This window comes from Podarcis tiliguerta, assembly GCF_965153285.1.
Source record: "Podarcis tiliguerta genome assembly, chromosome: 1".
Classification (NCBI taxonomy): Eukaryota; Metazoa; Chordata; class Lepidosauria; order Squamata; family Lacertidae; genus Podarcis; species Podarcis tiliguerta.
In genome coordinates this window covers 47,451,023-47,473,768 of record NC_139534.1, presented here as the reverse complement: position 1 = coordinate 47,473,768, position 22,746 = coordinate 47,451,023, and the positions used below count along the sequence as shown (strand labels likewise).

At 43.9% G+C, this 22,746-nt stretch overlaps 1 protein-coding gene across 1 annotated transcript; it reads right to left on the bottom strand.

Annotated features, from left to right (window-relative positions):
- Window positions 1-759: 759 nt before the first annotated feature.
- Window positions 760-13,385, bottom strand: LOC310673028 (leucine-zipper-like transcriptional regulator 1). Its single transcript, XM_083430967.1, has 8 exons — window positions 12,694-13,385; window positions 11,189-11,268; window positions 8,565-8,643; window positions 7,258-7,304; window positions 4,795-4,915; window positions 3,437-3,617; window positions 1,441-2,554; window positions 760-1,389 (listed from the first exon to the last, which is right to left on the bottom strand). The coding sequence occupies exons 1-7, from the start codon at window positions 12,854-12,856 to the stop codon at window positions 1,858-1,860; spliced, it is 1,368 nt and encodes a 455-aa protein (XP_083287093.1). The 5' UTR covers window positions 12,857-13,385; the 3' UTR covers window positions 760-1,389; window positions 1,441-1,857.
- Between the last annotated feature and the right edge of the window lie 9,361 nt (window positions 13,386-22,746).

Here is a 22,746-nt window from a genome sequence, read left to right as displayed (position 1 = left end):
CTCTGATGGTGTTTCCTGCTTGGCAGTGGGTTGGACTCAATGGCCCTTGTGGTCTATTCCAACTCTATGATTCTATGATTCTATGAATTTGAAGAGCAGCACTTCTGAAACTGATAAGGCATATGGCAGACTTTTACAATAGCTATGTACTTTGCAATCTTGTTTTCTGGCAAATGTCATGAAAGGTTAACTTCAAGGGACCATTTTCCATCTCTGATTGAGCACAGCAGATTTCAAGATTCACTGGTGGGAATGGCCAGACAACAAAAATATCCTTCCTTGGGGACCAGCAAAGTACTGTGATAGTCCCAAACAAGCACCAAAATTGGTTTTCGGCATAATATTCAGTTACTATAGAATCATAGAATTGTAGAGTTGGAAGGGACCACAAGGGTCATGCAGTCCAACCCCTTGCAATGCAGGAACATATATACCCCAGTGTGGTGCTCAAACCCTAGACCCTGAGATGGTGAGCCACATACAGCCTCAGCTGTGGCATGCACAGACCCCTTCTGCAATTAGTTTTGAAAAAAGCTAGGGGGAGATTATCTCATTTCCCCACCTAAACTCCAGGTAGATCACATCTTCCAATAGACTGGCAGAAGGGGGTGGTACACCCTCCCCGCACCCAAAGCCTAGCTACTGGGGAAGGATGGAGTGAGTGTATGCACATCTGTGCACTCTGCCCATTTACCCTTCCCTGGCTGAGGGAGAAGCCTGCTTATCTTAACTACAGGGGAATTAAGTTAATTTTGGTTCTTTTTCTATGAGTCTTTCTATAGAGATGATGGGGTGATGTAGATTCAAGTGGTATGGCAAATCAGCTAAGAACTAAGTTGTCCACTGGTTTAAACATGTCCTTATGTACACCTCTAAAGCAGTGGTTTTCTCATGGACCACTTGAAGGTTGCTGAGAGTCTTGGTAGACTGATTAAGGATTTTTGTGCCTGTTGTAGCAACTATAATGTGCTAGGCTGGGTGCAGTATGATTTTTAATTGTATTTTTATTGTTCCTTTTGTTTTCTCTATATTGTATTCCAATTCATATGCCATAGATTTCAAATTATAATTCAGTAAGAATACAATATAAGGCATTAAAAAAAACAATTAAAAATCAACACGACTATTGATGTTCCATCTTCAGCTACAACTCCAGAGCCATGCTGCAGACCACCATGGGCCACAATTTGAGCAGCTCTGCTCTATATAAATAAAATAATTAGCTGTAGGAACAAGCAGCAGGTTTACGGGACGCTTTTTCTGCATTCACACTGAAGCTGCTTAATCCAAGCAAAGGTAAAGGGACCCCTGACCATTAGGTTTAGTCGTGACCGACTCTGGGGTTGCGGCGCTCATCTCGCTTTATTGGCCGAGGGAGCCGGGGTACAGCTTCCGGGTCATGTGGCCAGCATGACTAAGCCGCTGCTAGCGAACCAGAGCAGTGCACGGAAACACAGTTTACCTTCCCGCCAGAGCGGTACCTATTTATCTACTTGCACTTTTATGTGCTTTCAAACTGCTAGGTTGGCAGGAGCAGGGACCGAGGAATGGGAGCTCACCCCATCGCGGGGATTCGAACCGCCAACCTTCTGATCGGCAAGTCCTAGGCTCTGTGGTTTAACCCACAGTGCCACCCGCGTCCCTGCTTAATCCAAGTATACGGGCCTAAATCAATTCATTGAAAATAGCAGCATGGTTTATTTCCCTGAGTGAGTGGTTCCATGAAGTGGTAACGCTGTCATTCTCAAATACTTAGATACTTCATATTCACATGACATTTTGGTTTCATAACAAAATGGGTAAAATACAACAGGGTGTATTTTTGTCCTCACTCCTTAGTATGTGTATATGCACCATTTAAATTTTGTCTAGCTCCATTTGCCAAAATGAAATTGAAGAGGAACTTGACAAAGGTTTACCTCCAATAAGCAGCAGCACAGCAGAAGACTCACTAATGTCCATGGAGGCAGAAGACTCACAAATATCCGCAGAGGCAGGTGTCAGATCAATGAAACTTGCATTTTCCTCTGTAAAGTCCTGTTCTCTTGGTAGGTTTAGGTAGGATGTTCTCTCTCTCTCGGACAATATGCATGCTTTCTCATTTACACTCAGTTCTGAACTTGAAGTGGTTTGGCGTGAGCAAAATCCTGGCTCCTCCTGAGACAGGTAAAAGGTTTTCATTTCAATTTCAGTGCTACCGTCATTGCTGAATGTTTGGTATGAGGGCTCCTGGTGAATATACTCACAGAAACAGGCATGCTGCTTAGAGATGGCAAGTAGCTTTGAACAACCCATCTCCTTTTGATGCAAATAGCTGAGTGACTTCCTTGAAGAACCAGCAATCCCTTGGAAGCCATATCCAATCCCCAACATGCAGTGAAAAGCTTTGGATGAAGGTTCTGTTGTTCTAGCCAGTTGTTTCCACATCTGAGATGGAAAGTGGTATTTCCACAGAAGACTGCTTGGCCTGGTATTAGAAATTCCTCCGCCATAGAGCAGCATGGAATCTTCAAATATTAAAGCTGAGTGTCCCACCAATTTAGGAGGCCCGTGACTAAACACAAGCACAACAGAGAACAAGGAACACAGATCAGTAATGTTTATGCTGATGAAAATGAGGTAGGATTTTGGTTTCTGTTTGGTCAGCACTATACAGCATCATTAATTACATAATATAGAGGGAACTGCACTGAATGAAGGTATCTGAATGTATAATGCTCCCTAAATTGACTGTTACGGATCATTATGCAATAATTCTTGGTCAGCCCAAGTTGAATATACTTTCTTTTAAAAAGTACGAACATTTGTGAAACTGCCCTAATTTAAAAAAGGTACCTCCTCAGAAAATCTCGGCCTGATTCTGACAGAAATGTGTGGCTCAGTATATAAATGTAATCCTCCCTTATCACAGCATTGTTGTTTTGCATATCAGGGCCTGACTTCCCACGGCAGCCTCTTCCAGAACAGGAGACCTTGCCCAAGAAATGCATTAGAAATGCTTTCTGCTTTTCAACAGCGTTCTTTGGATCACAGAGAATGTGATTACAATGGTGTGAACATGTGCATTATTAAAGCATGAGTTCAACAGCTTATAAGCAAAGGTGGGAAACGTTTGACCCTTTGGATGTTGCTAGACTACAACTCCCACCATCCCCAATGAACTGGACACACTAGATGGGGCTGATGGGGGTTGGGAGTCCCACAACATCCAGAGCACCACACATTCCCTACCCCACGTTAGAAAAGGAACCAACTTGCTGTTCCACAAAGTACAAATGCAGCCTAATCCACATCCCTCAGAGGCAGCCGTCATAGCTGCCTAGCTCCCCGAGACACACATATTTTTAACCTTTCTAATTTTGGGTAGTTTTATCTACTCCATTCTCAAACTGCAGCTTGCTGAAATTGCTGGTGAATAGCTCTCAAAAGATTTTACCTTGTTCGGATACTAGACCAGTTGGCAGCCATGAAATCCCACTTCCAGAAGTCCTTTTGTTCACTCAGACCCATCAGCCCTCCAAACAAGTACATGTTGTTGCCATGAACCACAGCTGAGTGGCCATGTCGAGGGCCTGGGCTACCACCGTAAGATACAGCTGGTGTCCACTGTTTTTTATCTGAAGGAAGAAGATTACAGTCCATTTCTGTTTCAACATAGGGGCAGGGAATCTTTTACAGCCCAACATCCACATTCCCTTCTGGGGGCTTGCATGCCAGTGAAGTAGGACCAGAGACAAAAATCAACAGATGTGACTAAAGGCTGTGCGCAGTTCCCCAGATCCAAATCATTTCAGGTGGTGAGCTGATGTTTAATAAGGGTTTGCAAAAACCTAACTAAAGATACGGTTGGGAGGGGAGCAGGGGAAGCAGCTGTGTCTTGTCCTCTTTCTCAATGGGGAGCAGGAGGGTTTAATCCTGCAGAGTACTCCTTCACAAGTGCCTTTACCACAGGAATACAAAGTTAGAGGTTTCTACATATCCACCATCCTCCTTCAAGGCATGCAAATGGCATCCTGTTGCCGTTACACATTCCAGACAGGCCTAAGCATTTGAGGAGGGCATAGAGCATGGCTCTTAGAGGTGTGGCCTGGGAAGAGTCTAGAGGACCAGGTAGAGAGGCTTGAAAGGTCATATTTGGTCCACAAGCTTGAAGTTCCCCCATCCCTAGTTTAATTCAATACCCAGATAAACATGGAGCCGAAGCCAGCTACAGGATTGCATTTTCATTCTAGATGTTTCAAAAGAGTTTTGTATCATAACCACCAGCCACTTCAGTAGGGATGGGGAGCAGGATCCAAAACTCCCCTACCCACTGCTGGCCACTTTGACAGAACTGTCCACCTGCCAGTCACATGACATCAGTTTCAAAGAAAGAACCCAAAGTACACTCTTAATTTCAAGCTGTGGCTGCAAAGAATCAAAGGAATTTCTAGCTGTTTCCTTTCTAACTAATTGGGTGGTTGCTAAATTCGAAACACGCACACACACACACAAAATACCACTTTGACAGGTGGGTAGGGTGACAGAAAAAGTGCAAAATTCTACCAGCAGCTGGAAAGGAACAATTAGAAGTGCACATAGAGTGTAGTACCAATTATTCATTTTCAAGAAGGCCCTGCAGGTTTACCTGTCCCATGGCTGATGCCGTATGACACCAAGTGATGGCTGCAGTTTGGGCCAAATCACACCACAGCCCAAGGAGGATGCCCGATAAGCCTAATAAGGACACAAGCCAGAGGTTCCTCACCGCTGGGTTGCAGTAACATGCCTACAGAGAAAGCTCAACTTACTTACTTAGACATAAAGTCCAGAATTCTTGAGAAGCACCCTTAAGGTCAATGTATCCGCCATACATGTACATGATGCCTTTGTAGATGACTGCACTGTGGCCCTTCCGATTAACTGGAGCCGTTCCCTGCAGAGAGGATAGTAATGAAACATTACCATTAACAGTTGTTGCCATCACATCTATCCAAGCAGACCCCCCCCCTTACTACTTCCACTTAAAAATGCATTCACACTGGCCTTGTAAAACACCAGTAACTGACACCTTTATGAACATCAGTACAGTGGTACCTCAGGTTACAAACGCTTCAGGTTACAGACTCCGCTAACCCAGAAATAGTACCTCAGGTTAAGAACTTTGCTTCAGAATGAGAACAGAAATCACGCAGCAGCAGCGGGAGGCCCCATTAGCTAAAGTGGTACCTCAGGTTAGGAACAGACCTCCAGAGCAAATTATGTTCTTATCCCGAGGTACCACTGAGCATTTCTGTTTGTACAACCACTTGATGGGTATGGGACAGGGGCTTGTTCTCAGTTGAAGCAGTAGAGAAAAGCAATGAACAGCTGTGAGAGTTACTCATATTCCACTGCACTGCATAAGCAAGCATGGTGGTGCCTTTGGAAAGGGCATGCTATCCAAACTTTTCTACCCAGGAAGGCAGAGTTAATTACATGGTCGCTCTACTCCAGAATCACCTACTACTATAAAAATTAGATAACAGAAAATTCAAGCCCAGAATGAGCAGTAGGAGCACTTCTAATAATAAATAGCTAGTGCAATGAAGTGCAAGAAATGTATTGTGTCCATGCAATGTTTCCACCAGAAGAAACCATCCTAACTATAGAGAAGGGCATCATCTAGGAAAATAAACTCCTCTCAGAAAAGGATGGATTAACGAATAGTTGACGGGGGAGGAAGAGAGAAGGGGGGGGGGGACCTGAATGTTAAAAGTGCCAATTACATCATAGTTGAGGCTCTGCCTCATATAATTCACCAGAAGCAACAACCCTCAGAAACACTTCAGGTTTGTTTGAATAGTGAGTCTTCAAAGTGCTTTCCCCCTGAAAAAAGTGATAACACAGCACTGTTTGCAATGTTGGTTAGGACGAAGTGTGTCTGATGGAGGATGAAAGCAGACTGGAAGCTCTTTACAACATAGAAATAAAGCTCTGGTACAGTTTCACAGGAGAAAAAGTTGGAAAGGCAAGGCTGCCTCTGTTCACCCTTTGACTAAGTCCCTTGCATCACTACTACTACTACTGCTGGTGCTGCTTAGGAGGGAAGGTAGTTCAAAACTTGAAGGAACAAGTGCAGGCTGCCCTCACCACACAAGACCTTGATCCTTGATGTCAAGAGCTGCCTGAACCTAAGCTCTTGGTTTTGTGTGTGCTTGTCTTCATGAAGTGTGGCAGCCTACACTTCTCTAGTGCCACAGGCTTCCAAATGGTATGTCTGGTTTTCACCAAAATATTCTTTAGTACCTATATACATGAAGAAACCCTGGTATTTATTAATGAAAAATTGTATAGTTACTCTTTAACATTATCTGGGCAGCTCATAATCTATAATTAATAAACCATAAGTAATTTGGTATAGAGAGCAGTTATAAATGTGCTACATATTATAACCAAAGAAACACTGGTGGGTTGCGTCCAACTGTGTTGCTCAGCTGGCAGTAAAGTCAGTAGAATGGGGAAGGAAGCCATTTTCAGCTGTTACCCCCCCCCCCCCACCCTAGTACAGTGGTACCTTGGGTTAAAAACTTAATTCGTTCTGGAGGTCCGTTCTTAACCTAAAGTACCACTTTAGCTAATGGGGCCTGCTACCACGCCGCCAGAGCACGATTTCTGTTCTCATCCTGAAGCAAAGTTCTTAACCCAAAGTAATATTTCTGGGTTAGCGGAGTCAGAGCTGTTAACTTTCAGATTTGAAAATAAGGGATCAGCAGCCTCACCTGTCCCAGGGACAGTCTACGGGATATCTAACAATCTGGGATAGCAGCAGAAAGCAGCAGGAAACGGCGCTGGAATAAGGGAATTTCCCACAAAAATGGGAAGGTTGACAGCTATGAGCGGAGTCTGTAACCTGAAGCGTCAAGGTACCACTGTAATATGCTCCAGTGTGCTGGGGGAACCTTCAAAGCAGATTTTGAAGGGTGCTGGAGGCTGCAGGGGATGAAAGCTGCTGGAAATTGCTTCCTTCCCTGTATTGACAAAGGCCAAGTGATACAATACTCCTATTTTAAGATCCAAAAATATAGATGCTATATAGAGAATATAGCGGAAATAAGTATCCCTCCCCTTACAGTGAAAAAGTGATACCAACAGCATAAAATTACTCTGCTGCTGCGTTTCCCTGGATGAACCCAGTCTGGAACAGTTTTCAGAACATATTCCTAAGCAAGCTGTTGGATCAACAAAGCAACATGTTTCATGTATGATTCACACATTTCTGTTTTCCAAATTTCTTACCTCACTCTCCCCTGCTGTGAGTTGGCGCTCCATCCACTTAGCTGAATCTGCAGTTTCAATAAAATATCAGTTACAATACTAACCACAAGAGGGTACTCCTGCTCTACTTGTAATGTCATACAAGGCCCATTGAACTTTGGAGATGGGAACCAAGAAAGTTGTTCAGTTCTCCTTAACAGCAACTAAGGTAGCTTTCATTTGTCATAAATATCGCCCAAAAGTAGCATCTCAACAGTGTGTGTCAGCAGTGACACTGGCAAAAAATAAGAAGTACCCATGGCTCAGTGTTTTGCATATTTAATGCTACAGGTTCAATCCTAGGTATATTCAGGTTTTTTTAAAAAATAAATAAATAAATCTGATATAATGGCAAAAAGAGACCTGGGGGAGCCACTTTGAACCAGGATAGACAATATTGGATGGAACAGACCACAGATCATACTCAGCTTCCTATGGTTAAAAAATACAACCATATTTATTGTCCCCAATCCAAAGAAGATGATGAATGTACTGTTGTTATGATGTTATAGTATTGGCTGGTAAGGCTTTGTGTCCCCACCCACCATCCTTGGGAATATGCAGAAGATCTCATCTTGCTTTCTCATGAGGCCTGGACCTAAGAAATGTTTTGCATGCACTATAGCAAAAGAGCAGACCCCTGGTTCTCAGCCACAAGCCAACTATATCTCTTCTGTAATGTTTGAAAGGTATTAGTATGCCATTAAATTGGCTTGAGGCTTCTGGCTGCAATTCATGGTTCCCAGGAACTGAATCCCTGCCAACTATACAGAAAAGTAAACAAATGGAAGAACAACAACAAATGATCAACAAATGGAAGAATGCTAGGACTGCCCTGGCCCTAATACTCAGTGTTCTGTCACAAATATATAGCTGAATTACTAAATTTGTGTTTAGTGAAACATTGATTCCAACACAAAGGTAGGTAAGTGGATTTCTCAACCTCCTCCTACTCCTGTACTTTTGCTGGGTAGTTTTGCTGTGAATAATCCTATAGTGAATGAGACACGGGGAAAGCTTCTTGTTAAATAGCCTGGTGTTTCTTTTTCTATAGATACGTTTACCTGAAATGTTATAACATTCTATAGTTCAAATGGATTGAATATTGATCTTACTGGAACTTGACTGGAAATCTGATGCTTCAAGCAAGCTCAGGCAGATATAATGGCAAACAAGGCATGCCAAAAGATTCTCACCGGTCTACTCCACCCAAACAGGCTGCCCTACCTACGTATTTATCAAATCTATATGCAATCCTGTTTAAAGATGTTGCTTGTCTAGTTCCATACCAGTGTCATACATCCAAAGAGGATTCTTTCTCAGTGTGAAAGCAGAATCCACCATTCCACCAAAGATATAGAGGATACCCTGAAAGTAAAATAATGATTTTCTTGTAAAACATACTTGTACCTTCCAAAGTCAAATGCAATCAAGTGAATTCATTGTAAATTTCAAATCACAATCTAAGCTGCACTCCAGCAACAGACATATGGAAGGAGTAATGGTCCCATGCACCATGCTCTACACATACATACCCCCCCCCCAAAGAAGCTAAAACCATACTCCAGTCCGGCCTGCAATGAATCCTCAGAAGTGAATGTTGCATGTTTCAATGGAGAGAGGCGCAGAATGGGCTATGCCAACTTTTGTGATTGCAAGCACACTTAAATATTGAACACACAGAATTAAATCCAAAAGGCTTGCTTACTAGGGCAGATCCCAATAGCCACTTCAGGGGGATAGTACTGTGGTCACAGAACATTTATTACAATATTTGTTGACAATGAACCTTTCTGCAAGGTGTTAAAGCCTACAGCCGGAGTGGAGAACCCTTTTCAGCCCAAGGCTACATTCCCTCGTGAGCAACTTTTGGGGACCACATGCCAGTGGTGATGAGAGGGCAAAGCCAGTGGGGCAATGGATTTGACAGGAGGGCTACATTCCTGTAATGCAAAATGCCAGGCAAGCAAGAGGCATTATCATGGGGAAAAGAAAGACAGGGCACGGAGCAGTGCCAGTGAGGGGAGAGGGCTAAGAGAGCTTAAGTGCCAGATAAAAAAGGTAAGGGGACCCCTGACCATTAGGTCCAGTCATGACCAACTCTGGGGTTACGGCGCTCATCTCGCTTTATTGGCTGAGGGAGCCAGCGTACAGCTTCCGGGTCATGTGGCCAGCATGACTAAGTAAGTGCCAGATAGAGTGGCCCAAATGTGAGTTTCCTCATGCCTGGCCTGTAGGAATGACAAAAATATTTTAAATACACTATTGTCGGGGGTATCTATAATGTCTACTGAACAAATAATAATTTCGAGGCACATCTTTTAAGGGGGCTGTGCAAATTGATTTGTGGGACATATACTTGGGGCTGATTTGAAATGTTATGTTACCTCCACAGAGGCTGCAGAAACGCATCAGGTGTAACATTTAAAATGGGTAGTGTCAGCAGTCACAAAGATAACTGAGGAACATGGCAGATGCTGCACGTACTAAGCTGACACACAAGATAAGATGTTTTTAAAGTGTCTGCTTGCCAGCCAGAGCACCACATAGATGTGCTTTTTGACAGCTTCCACATAGGCCAGCTGTAAGGTTTCTAATATTTAAATCAACCCTAGTAGGTAAAAATAAATTGAATAACGTTACTGAAAGGAATGTCCTCCTACAGCTGACTGGCTGTTTCATTGTCATTCCCTCTCAACAAAACAACCTTGTCACTAACAGAGAACAATATGCCAAAAAAAGCCACCTGCAAAAAAACCATGGTACTCTGTTCCTTATTTCACCTAAAAGGAGAACAGCAAACCAAATGCTTGTTCACCTTATTTCACCTAAAAGGAGAACAGCAAACTATCATCTTACTCCATTAATAACACTACCCACTCACTAATTTAGTTAAAAGAAAAACAACAACCATACATATGTTTGCAAGTGTGTGTTTGTTCAATCACACTTTGTATTTATAGGTTTATGTCTCAAAAATGTGATCAGTAAAAGGAGGCCCTCAAAGAACACAGTAGCAGAACCTCTCTAGGAAAGAAGGGTTGTTCCCTCCCCTTCTAGAGTTCTTTCTGCTAACAACAGTTACCTGACCTGTAGGAATACAAGTGTCACACATACCCAGCAGTTTCTTGGGGGGGGGGGGGGCTGGATATTTTTGCTGCTGCAGGAAGAAGAGAATAGAGATTCTTACCCTGAAGCAGAAGTCTGAGCTGACCAGGAAACTAAACTACAGAACAGCACCAGCCACACAGACTATAATGGGGATATGACGGGTGGAATCTAGACACATATACAAAACACTGTGAAAATGCTTTTTCAAGAAGTGTCTTGAAAAATATATTGAATTTGCCATAAGCTCACCATCTAGTGTCACATTTGTATAATGCACTTAAAATACACTTAAAACATTATATTTGCAGCTGTATGGCTGAGTCCACAGTAGCAAAGAAGAACGACATATTGTATTGTACAGGACTAAAGCAATTCAAACCATAAAGAAGGCTGATCACCGAAGAATTGATGCTTTTGAATTATGGTGCTGGAGGAGACTCTTTAGAGTCCCATGGAGTGCAAGAAGATCAAACCTATCCATTCTTAAGAAAATCAGCCCTGAGTGCTCACTGGAAGGACAGATCCTGAAGCTGAGGCTCCAAAACTTTGGCCACCTCATGAGAAGAGAAGACTCCCTGGAAAAGACCCTGATATTGGGAAAGATGGAGGGCACAAGAAGAAGGGGACGACAGAGGACGAGATGGTTGGACAGTGTTCTTGAAGCTACAAACATGAGTCTGACCAAACTGCAGGAGGCAGTAGAAGACAGGAGTGCCTGGCATGCTGTGGTCCATGGGGTCACGAAGAGTTGGACACGACTAAATGACTAAACAACAACAACAACAAATCAATTCAAACTTGCCTGATAATCCACCATTGTGTGCTCCTCCAGTTCTTCAGGGCCATCTTCTGAGTTTTCCAGTCTCTCCCATACATTATTCTCTAGAAAGTGTTTTGATTAAGATTGTCAAGGTGTGAAAGGGACCCATGAAATCACCTAACCTGTCTTTCTCCCAACATGGAGCAGTTATTTATATCAAGCTCTGTTAAAATTCCACAGAGATTAAGCAAGTAAAACATGGACTGTCATCCTCTGTGATGCATTGAAGTGGATACCTATGAGTCCCTGTGTATTAGAAAACAAGGCAAGAGCTTCAGCTCTATGGACAAGTTTCACAATGGCCAGTCTGCAGCGCTGGAAAATACTGGCTCCATCTGCTTGCACTAGTCTCCAACAAGACTTGTCTGTTAAAAAGGATGTATGTTACTGGACAAATGCAGTCTCGGTTTGCATTTTATTGAGTCTCTCTCAAACAGTTGCTGGCCACAGACAAAACACATGGCTGAGGCAGAAAATGCACATCAGAAATATGGGCTGCCACCAAAACCAGTCACCACTTACCAAGTTTCATCCTTTCCCTCCATAACCATAGTTTAACTTGCTTAGCATGAGAATGCAGTGAGACTTCCTGTCCCTCCAGTGTCAGCTGATGTAGAACAGCAGCAAGGAAATGTATATATTTTACTATATGTTATAGAGGCAGTGTGGACTGGACATATGACATTTTGGCAGCAGCTCAATTTCTGATAATGTGTAATTAAACTGTGTATTTATCCCATGGCCTACTACCCTGTGACTTGATATAAACTCAGCATTCTCCTAGTTTCTGAAATGGTAATGACATAAAAGCTGTTGCACTGGATCACACAAGAGAAACAGCAATGGTTTCTGAACAGGTATGTTCACTTTTCCTTATCAACACAGGAAACCAAGGGTATGGTTTACCAGAAAAACAAAAACATTTTCCTGCAAGTGCCTCAGGTAGTCATCATAATACTTCTACATTACTTTTTATTTTCATATGTGGAAAAGGTTTGTGTTAGCTTTCCATAAAGGTGGGCTTGAATGAAGAATCCACATAACGATCATTAGTATTATTGTAATCTTGTTAGGGTGATAAAGTTTATTAATTAATCTTACTTTGTTTACATGGATCGGGGGGGGGGGGCAGGAATCTGCTATAGAAAGAATCTGGTGGAAATTTCATCAGGTTGTCTCGGGATAATTGTTAGCACCAGAAGAAAAACAGGTTTGTGTGAATACAGCATGTAGATTTGGTTTAGTCAGTGGCATAATGATACATGTAACTACAATATATTACTTTTAGACAACATCTGAAGGCAGCTCTCTATAGGAAAGTTTTTAATGTTTGATGTTTTACTGTGTTTTTATAATTTGTTGGAGCAACCCAGTCAAATGGGTAGGATACAAATAAAACAACTTCTTCTTCTTCTTCTTCTTCTTCTTCTTCTTCTTCTTCTTCTTCTTCTTCTTCTTCTTCTTATTTGGTGAACAGGAAAACTTACCTATCTTGTATCGCCAGAAATCATTCAAGCTAGTATTTTGCCGTCCACCATAAACATAAAGAAACCCCCTGCAGATGCAGCAGGCATGCTTGAATCGGTCACATGGAGAAGATTTGCTCTGTAGTACTGGCTTCCATGAATACTCTTCTGTTTTTCTTTTCATCCCTGGGTTAGCTGGAAGGCATACCCATGTCAAAAAGATTTCACCAGAGTGTCACAGTCCTAACATGAATACAGGAAGAGAAAGTCAAGAAAACAAAGATGGTTGATGGAACATACTAGAATGCTAGAACTTCCAGAAATGACCAAAATGTTGCTAGGTTCAAACTGGTTATCTAAGGGTTTTATGATACAAGTTAACTCATGCACCATGATGCACTGTGAGTCTCAGATCTGTAGACTTACACTGGCTTTACTGAAACTTCTCTCATTGATTAAATAAAATAAAAACAACTCTCTCCAGGAGCCAAACATTAAAGACAGTTCTACAACAATGGAAACAATTCTTATTATCTGAGCCTGCGGAAGTAGAGAAGTTACTACAGAGAGACGTGCCTCCACAGATTCATTAATGTTTTGGTGATGATTCTATTATTTGCAACAGAAGTACAAACTCAAAGAGGAAAATGGGTAATGTGACAAGAACAGCGGCACTCCAAAGTTTGTTAAATATTATAATAGTTTATTGTCATAACAAAAAATTAAAATTATATTTTTCAGAGAGAAAAAGAAATAGAGGAGATTTTGACAGTGAAAGTTCAATGCAGTAATCAAGAAATGTGTGAAAGGGGACTCAAAGAGGGAACAGAATTAAGAAATATTGAACAGACAAGGTGCAAGGACAGGACAGTCCTAACCATACCTAACTCAGAAGTACCGTATTTTTCGCCCTATAGGACGCACCGGCCCATAGGACGCATCTAGTTTTTTGGGGGGGAAATAAAGGGGGGGAATTTATTTTCCCCCAGGTGCGGGGCTGGGGCGGGGGATGCCCAAGCCTTCCCCAACCCCAGCCCCCAGAACAGACTGCTATCCGCAAGCCTTGGGAGCCCAGCAGGAAGTCCCGCCGGTCTCCCCAGGCCTGCGGATATCTGTCCCCCGAGCTTGTGGGGCTGGCAGCCTCCATACCAGGTTGGGGAACAGCGGGATGGCGGCGCTGCGCCTCCCCGCTGTCCCCCGAGCTTGTGGGCTGCAGGCTACTGCCCGCAAGCCTTGTGAGCCCGCGGGAATGCCCGCCAGGCTCGCAAGGCTTGCGGATAGCTTCCTGAAGCCTGGAGAGCGAGAGGGGTCGGTGCGTAACGACCCCTCTCGCTCTCCAGGCTTCAGTGAAAGCCTGCATTCGCCCCATAGGACGCACACACATTTCCCCTTCATTTTTGGAGGGGGAAAAGTGTGTCCTATAGGGCGAAAAATATGGTAAGTCCAACTGAATTAAATGGGGCTTACTGCCAGGTAAACTGGGTCAGGACTGCATCCTAGATTAGGAGAGAAAGCACTTTGACTTAGTAGAGACAGAGCAGATAAATGGAGAAATATATAGTCAAGAAATAAATAGTTTGAATTCATCAAGAATTACTGGTACTACTTTTCTGATTTGAAAAACAAACAAAAGCTTACACTGTTTGCTCAAAGAATAATACACTGCACAAAATCATCCTGTAAAACCAGTTTTTGGCTTCCATTTTGGCAAAGCAACAGTGGCCAAGAATGTTCTAATCACATAAACCTTTGGATAATTTCAGGTTCTTTGCTATAATAATTAGTCATTGTATGCTGGATCTCTTACCATCCCCTGGGCACTGCGAGTTTGGCTATATACCTAGTCAAATGTATTAACATGTGGTTAGGTTTGCTGCCCAAATTGGAACTGAAACTTCTAGTTAGTAGTCAAACTCTCTAGACATGCCATTTAACATGTCACCATTTTTAATGTGGCATCCATCCACAGTTGATTTCTTATGTTAGCATACACAAATAATCAGTAAGTATACTTTCCTTTCTGAGAGAGTTGGCTCCTAGAAAGATTTGAACCACTTTGTGAAGTTTTCTGGGGCTGAGGTCCCTTCACCCCCCCCCATACAATATTTGAAAGGGGGCCCAAGTTGATGGGCATTGCCATTCAAATGGTGTGCATGTCTTGTGATCAGTTATGTAGGGTGGGGCTGCCCCCTTGTTAGATAATCCACTTGCTATGTTCAAGAAAAGAACACATACTTCCTTTACTAATTAGATACCTGCTAACAAATAAACTTTTGGCTTCTATAGGAATAGACCACCGCACAGTGGTACGGCACACACTTTGCATATAGAAGGTTTCAGGATTCAGTCCCTGACAGCTCCAGAAAAATAATGATGATGATGCATGCTAAGTGAAAACACTTTGCTAAGATCCCAGACAGCACTGCAAATCAGAATAGAAAATACTGGGCGAAGTAGACCATATCTCGGCATGGTTCAAGGCAACAATCTATGTTCTTACAGGCAGCCCCATGATTATAGTAATCAAGTCTGGATGTACCAAGCACATATAACACAACCAAGGCCAAAGTTGCTTTGTGCAGATAAATTCAAGAAATTAAGGAAGCAACACTCTGATTGCGGGGTGGGGGTGAGGGAATCCACAGACTTGGACACAAGCTAAAGTGTTTTGCTCAGGGAATTTTTAGAAAATATTCAACATGGGTCAGCTCATTCCAGAGCTGCAATACATGTAATGCCCAATAGTTCCAGTGATAAGACAACATAGGAAGTAGAAAGGTTGTAGTTGCACAAACAAATTTCCAACTTGATTCTTCACTTAAGGAGAACTCTTTATCATTGCTAAGGTAGAACTACCCAAAGCGACAGTAAATAACTGAGTATAGTATAAGTAAATCAGTTTCTTCTCTGTTTGCTTTTAAGAAGAAGAGAAGAAGAGTTTGGATTTGATATCCCGCCTTTCACTCCCCTTCAGGAGTCTCAAAGCGGCTAACATTCTCCTTTCCCTTCCTTCCCCACAACAAACACTCTGTGAGGTGAGTGGGGCTGAGAGACTTCAAAGAAGTGTGACTGGCCCAAGGTCACCCAGCAGCTGCATGTGGAGGAGCGGGGAAGCGAACCTGGTTCCCCAGATTACAAGACTACCGCTCTTAACCACTACACCACACTGGCTCTCTAAGTTAAGGTTGCTACACCTAACACCAAGATGATTGCCAATCAAAAGTCAAGCCCTATATTATTTATTTAAGACTATTACGTAGCAGTTCCACTGGTTAACACTGCATTTCTAGACCCACTCCAAATTGCTGGTTTTACTCTATAAAGCCTTAAATGGTTTTTGTGACCAGGTAGTTTGAAATAATCTTTGTATGAACTGTATGAACCTGCCCATTCCTTAAAAACGGCATCTGAGGCCCTGCTTGTTGGCCCTCCTTTCATTGGTAGGCAGTGATTCAATCTGAAGTCGTTTGTAATCAGAGAACAGAGATCTTTATAGAGAGATTGCAACAAGATACTTAACATTAAGGACAAAAGTCACCACAGTGGTTACATTACTATTGCTCATATAGCACCATCAATGTACATGGCACCTTACATCACAAGCAAAAATTGATAGGTGCCTGCCACCAAGGACCTAACCATATAAATCAGATATTGGAGAAAAGAACAGAGCAAGGGGAAGAGAAAGAGAAAGAGAAAGAGAAAGGAGAAAGCCTGAATGTGAGAAAACACACATATAAATTGTTAGGAGCAGTGTTCAAAACTCCCATTGTTCTAGGCACATTTTGTGACAGGGAATTTCATTAGTGTGAGCAGTTTCTGAGCTCTGGGCACAGTACTGTGCCTAAGATTTCAGATTTAAACTGCAGAGTGGAAGGAAAGGAAGACCTTTTTCTGTCTCCCCACTTCCAGCTACTCTCTAAAGCAGCGGCCAGCAACCTTTTCCAGCTGTAGGCTGGTCTACCGTCCCTCAGACCATGTGGTGGGCCGGACTATTTTTTTTGGAGGAGAGGATGAACGAATTCCTATGCCCCACAAATAACCCAGAGATGCATTTTAAATAGAAGGACACATTCTACTCATGTAAAAACACGCTGATTCTTGGACTGTCCACGGGCCGGATTGAGAAGGCAATTGGGCCGCATCCAGCCCATGGGCCTTAGGTTGCCTACCCCTGCTCTAAAGGCTGGAGAAGAGACCCTCTTAAGAATATTAGGGGGGTGAGCAGGGGAAGGACTAGACCACGTGAAAAATGAACACATTTTAGCTGCAGTTCATTCATTTTCAGCTTTGTATTTTTGTTATAAAAAAGTGCACCTAGACATTCTGCTGGGTTTAAGGTGCTATTTAGCTCCTAGCTTTCACATGTCAGTTTCTAACACTGGTTAGGAATTAGGATTCCTCTAAGTACAGCGGAAAGCTTGGCAAGCACTGGAAGTCTGGACCAAGCATCAATAAGGGAGAGCAGAGTCAAGAGAAACAGAGCTTAAATTGTCATCCCCTGATGTACCTGTACTACAAGACTGCCGAAGCAGCTAACTTTCCAAGCAGAGCATAGCAAGATAGCCCTATCAATTCCATTCCTTCCTGCTCTGTGACAATGTTGGCACCCAGAAACAGAGTGGCTACAGAAGAGGGCCCCCTCCCCAAGATTGGACAGGGAAGTATGAACAAGAATTCACAGAAAAAGAACCATGCCTAACCCTAAGGGGAGCAGGTGTGGGGACTGGATGTGGCCCTCCAGACCTCTCTAGTTGACTCTCAGGAATCTCCTAGACCCTGCCCTTCACCAGTCCTGCTCTAAGCTCATCTGAAGTGCTGTTGCCTGGCTGAAATGCATCCTTCAACCATAACAATGTCTCTTGCTTGCATGGATGGAGAGATTTGTGTGGGTGTGTAGGTGTGAAGAAACTTTCAACTTCTACATAGTTGGAATGTAGCCTACTCTACAAAGGGAAGAGTCACATCTGGTGCTATACCCCCATTTGCCTCTGGGGGTGCCCTACAAGCAGCCCCCAGGTGACTATCCATGAGGGAATACTGGAAAAGGTATCCACCTCTGCTCTAAGCATTAGACCAACCATTGAGGTAGCTGGAAAGCCTATATAATCAGATTTAACCTCTTACCTGCTTTGCTGTTCCTTCCTGCATTGTTTCTGTGTGTCAAAGGTATGTGGCATTTCAAAAATACAGTTCCGCTAAGAAATTATATGCCCTTTAATGTTGCACTCAAGTGTCACCTGAGTTTGATCACACTCTCCTGAAATCCCAGTTACCTTGGAAGCCCATGAGCAAAGGAAAGTTGTGAAGAACCCTAGTTATTTCAAGAAAGCATACTCTTCCTGGCCCACTGACTTCTACACAAGTGAGCACCAACTGCCAGTGTGAGATAGCAGGCAGGCTTTTAAGTTTGGAAGGAGTTGCATGTCCATTTAGCTATAAATCACCAAATGGTCAAGTACTGTTTCTCAGCTTCACAGGCTTATTTAGATAACTGGAAAGCATGCTATACCACTATAAAGTTCTACAGAATATATTACAAAGCACAGGCTACGATCCTGGCAGATTTAAAAGCAGACAACTGTTCTGCATTAGTTAACAGAAAGTGTCAAGTCACAGTTTGCAGGTCTACTCTTATGGCACTTTATTTTTGTACTCCTGGCTGCGATGGTTTCAGATTTCCTTCCGATTAATAGGATGTCACTGCCTGTTTCCCAACAGAGAGGCAAGCAGGATACAAAACGCCTGTTTCAAAACCAACAGTGTTGCTCCTCCACTGTCCCCTCCTTTCCATTAAGGGGAAGAGGGGTGGCTGTAGGCAGTTTGTTAAAAGAGTCTGGCCTGTTTCCTCCTAATGTCCCAGTAACATAAACTAAAACCCAGTGAATGCCTATGGCCCCGTAGTACAACCCTCAATCTTTTCCCTCTCCCTCTCCCCATGCCAGGGCTCAGCTGTGGAGCAAAAGATGACAACAGCGAGTGCATTCCCTCACCAATAAACAACTGTAAGCAGCTGCCACGCAAGTAGGATTGGGGAGGAGGAGCAGATATTGACAGCCAGGAGTTGTGCCTCCTTAGTTAGAAACTGAGCACTGCCTATTCCTTGCAGCCATAAAAGACAAGTCCCAGATGGTTGAACTTGAAACCCATCGTTACAAAGATATGCAAACAGAGAAAAGGCTGGAAATGAAGGGGGGGGGAATTGGAGGACGCCACGGTTCCCATCCCATCTTTCCCCCCGCTTCCCCTCACCCCATATAATAAACACAACAAGCTGGAGGGAACAGGAAGAACAGAGCTCTTTATAAGAGAAATAAAAGTTGCACGCAGCTCTCTCCCCGCCTCCAATTCTTTCTTTTCTCCCTTTAACTACCTCCTCAAAAACGAGCTGAGGGAGGGACAGAAAGCCCCACAGACTGAAAGGAGGACATCGGAGACAAGCATTCCTCTCCACAAACCACTATTATTAGACACACACACCGGGGTTGGAGTGAAGGTGGGGAGGGGAGCTCCCTCCGCAGCTGTTAAAAAGGAACAGTTCACCACCACACAACAATGCATTTTTTTTAACTTCGAGGAGCTGCAGTATCAAACCAAAGTATTACTAGCTGTAGTCAAGTACAAATAAGCGCAGGCGAGGAAGCCCGACCAAGCTCTGCGCCCCAACCCGCCTGCCCCTCTGCCCCTAAGAGGCCAACATGCTCCGCTCCTGCCCCTTTTGCTGGCAAGGCCCGCAGCCCCCTCCCCTCGCAAGACACCCCCTCATCCTCCGCACGCTTTTCCCGTTATAGCTTACGGTACTTGCCCGCGCTCGCCTTGGGCGTTCAGGAAGGCGCGTGCCCGTCAGGGAGAGCGCGCTCCCGTGAGCAACTGTTGGCCCGAGGTCAGGAGGAAAGGCGTCGCCTCAGCCGCCTCCTTCGGGCCCCTCAGCCCCTCAGCAGCTTGGTGCTTGAAGGAACCGGGGCGGAGAAATACTCATGCTCAAGTTGACTTAGCGCGGATTTATGTTGCGATGTCCAATTCTCTCTCTCTTTTACACACACAGAGATATTTCGGAGCATGAAATTTAAGGGGGGGGGGGAGGAAAGCACACTTCATGGGGAATATCATGTGCCATTAATAGGACTGACTGAAGAGGGAGCCTGCTTTAGGGTCGCGCTTCCAAACCCACCTTGCACCATCAGCCCAGACTGCTCAGGGTGTCTAAACTTTAAAGGAGGGTTGGCTGGTGGGGAAAACACACGGGGGCGGGCAATAAGTTTCCTTTTCTGGGGAGAAAGTGCAATCGGGGCAAGTGTATGTCCTGCTGAACTTCTGGGTACATAGTGTAGGTGACATAGGTGGAGACTTAATTGGGGCTGGGTTTGTTTGTTTATAAAAAATACATTTTTATTGTATTGTATCCTGCCTTCCTGCCAGAGAAAGGAGCAAATTGCTAGGAGCAAACTAGCAATTCAAATACTGTCATAAGGGGGGGGGGGGCACGGGATCTAAACCTAAGAAATTAATGAATGTCGGAATCTAGCTAATATTTAGGATAGGAAGGGAAAATGCAAGCTGCATAACTGTGCCAGACAAGGAGGCTCATGCAAAACAGCCTGGCCAGGCTAGTTAAGCGCATAGCCTTAAAGAAGAGTCCTGGGCCGTTAAGGGCCATTGGCCATGCAAAAGAGCTGCCCTCCCCACCCAGCTCTGAGGAGTTGGCAGAGCAGGAGAACTGGCAGGCTACCAAAGTGATGGAAGGCTGATGGAGAAAAGTGTCTTTACAGGAGGCTTGGGATTTTGGCAAGAGGTGTGCTGGGAAGGAGGAGGAGAACAAAGGTCAAAACTATCTTAGGTGCTGACTGGAGAGACTGTAACCCAGAGACTGAGGAGCATGGCTGGCTGATCTGGACTCAAGCTGGCTGAAGCTGTGGGAGAAGCAAAGAGAGACTCTCTGGAGATGTAATGCTGTGGATTTTCTTTCTCTGTGTGTAGATTTAGGTTTATATAGGTGTAAAATAAACCATCTATCTTAAAACACTACAGCCTCTGCCATGCCCTGAATTCACAATGGAAACATGACCCTGGGCAAGTGTTTTGCTACCTCTCAGCAGAGATTGGAGTGGCATGTAACAATACAATTACAGTGGTACCTCGGGTTACAGACGCTTCAGGTTACAGACTCCACTAACCCAGAAATAGTACCTTGGGTTAAGAACTCTGCTTCAGGATAAGAACAGAAATCACGCAGCGGCAGCGGGAGGCCCCATTAGCTAAAGTGGTACCTCAGGTTAAGAACAGTTTCAGGTTAAGAACGGACCTCTGGAACGAATTAAGTTCTTAACCCGAGGTACCACTGTATAATCCCTTAAAACAGAGGTTTTCAACCCTTTTGAGTCCACAGCTCCCTTAACAAACTACATTCTTTCTGCGGCACTCCTGTGGGGCTCAGGAGCCCATTTACTGTATGTCACCCCTTGCCTGCAGAGCTGAGAGCCTCTCACCCTTTTTTGAACACCCTCCCTTGTGGAGTCTTCCCTCAGCCTCCTCTCCTCTTGCCTCTCCTTGAGAGTCCTCTGGGCAGCTGCTACTGCCACCCCTGGTCTCTGAGCTGCCCAGTCCCAGAGAGAGGTGCCTCCCAGAGGCACCACTAGCTTCTGGAGCTCATAGCCAGAGTTGCTGCAATAAACAGCTGTGCAAGCCTTTGGGAGGCAGAGACGCAAGAGGGCAACAGAGGAGGGAGGGAGGGAGGGAGGGAGGGAGGGAGGGAAAGAGGGACAGAGGCCAGTGTTGCCCATGGCACCCCAGGGTGCCACAGCACACTAGTTGAAAATCACTGCCTTAAAAGATCAATCATAAAAGCAAAGACAAACAAAACATAGCACAAGCAGCAAGGGAATAGTCAAATGCATTCCAAAATAAGAAAACTAAATGGTATGAGACTGATTTTACTTCCCAGGTTGTATGCAAATACATAATTTTAAAAGACATATTCTTACAAAATATGTTTCCTACAGATGAAAGTGGGATGATGCAGATCTCCCAATTAGCACCCCTCTTTTAAAAAATATTCAGTTTTTGAAGGTGGGGTAGCTATTGTCAGTTTCTAATAGCAGTTTCCAATGTGCGGAAGATTAGTCCTATAATTAGCTGGGAAAGGATGAGGATCAGAAAACAAGCAAGAAAAGGAAGAAGGGGGACAACTTACAGATTTATAATCAGGGTGTGCTGTAGCCTGACAGTAAGCGCTGATGGTTAACAGCTTCCAGGCTGAGATCTAAAGAACAAAGGGCATCAAAAGCGGAAGACAGCAAAGTACAAGGTTCTGGAGACTGTGGAGCAATCAATAGCCAGCTTGCTAAGAAATGACTCCTGTAAGGAAAGTGTTAGCAGCTGTTAGGCTCCTTACTGCAGTCTCTCTACCTAATTGCTGTAGGGAGGCATCTTTTCCTTAGCCATTTAAGGTTTTCACAGTGGTCATTATATTGACTCCACTGTTAGAGGCAGTAAGTCTCTGAATACCAATATGAGCAGAAGAGTCCCACACATGAGTCTTGCTTGTTTGACTCCCTATAAGATCTTCTTCACATCAAGAACAGACCTTTCCAAACTTTTATTTTACACACAATTTATTCATCAAGTTCTGTCTTCAATCCAGATTTTAGCTGGGAAAGCTTTTCCTTTTTCTTAAACACACTTCTCACCCTTCCACCACTCCATTCATTTTCATGTCCAAAGTGATTTCTTATGCCCTTGCTAGAGTTCCCAACTGGATTATATGGGGGGGGCACCTGCCCTAGAAGTGGAAGAGGGGGGAAACACCAGAATAGGTTTGGGAATTGTACCCTACATATGTGGGGCAGGGAAGAAGGTGAGGAACAGAGAACAGAACCTTCCCCAAGTCATTCTCTTGAGTTGGGTAGGCAGAAATGAGATCCAAATTCAGGCCTTTGTGACTCATCATTGATCCTACATTGTACCAGAGGTTTTTCTTGTAAAGACTTCTTTCCCTCCAGGCCTTCCCCGATCCATAATACTGAACACTGTTTTTATGTCTTTGAATTAATTGAAATCCTGTTTTTATTGGTTTTT

Bases quoted from the DNA above. Each gene is read 5' to 3' on its own strand.
- LOC310673028 (XM_083430967.1), bottom strand. From the start codon at position 12,856: ATGAAAAGAAAAACAGAAGAGTATTCATGGAAGCCAGTACTACAGAGC. The intron at 8,644-11,188 runs GCAAGTTTGAAT...TTTTACTTTCAG, and splicing joins ACACAATGGTGGATTATCAG to GGTATCCTCTATATCTTTGG. The intron at 4,916-7,257 runs GTAAGAAATTTG...TCCTCTCTGCAG, and splicing joins TCACAGCAGGGGAGAGTGAG to GGAACGGCTCCAGTTAATCG.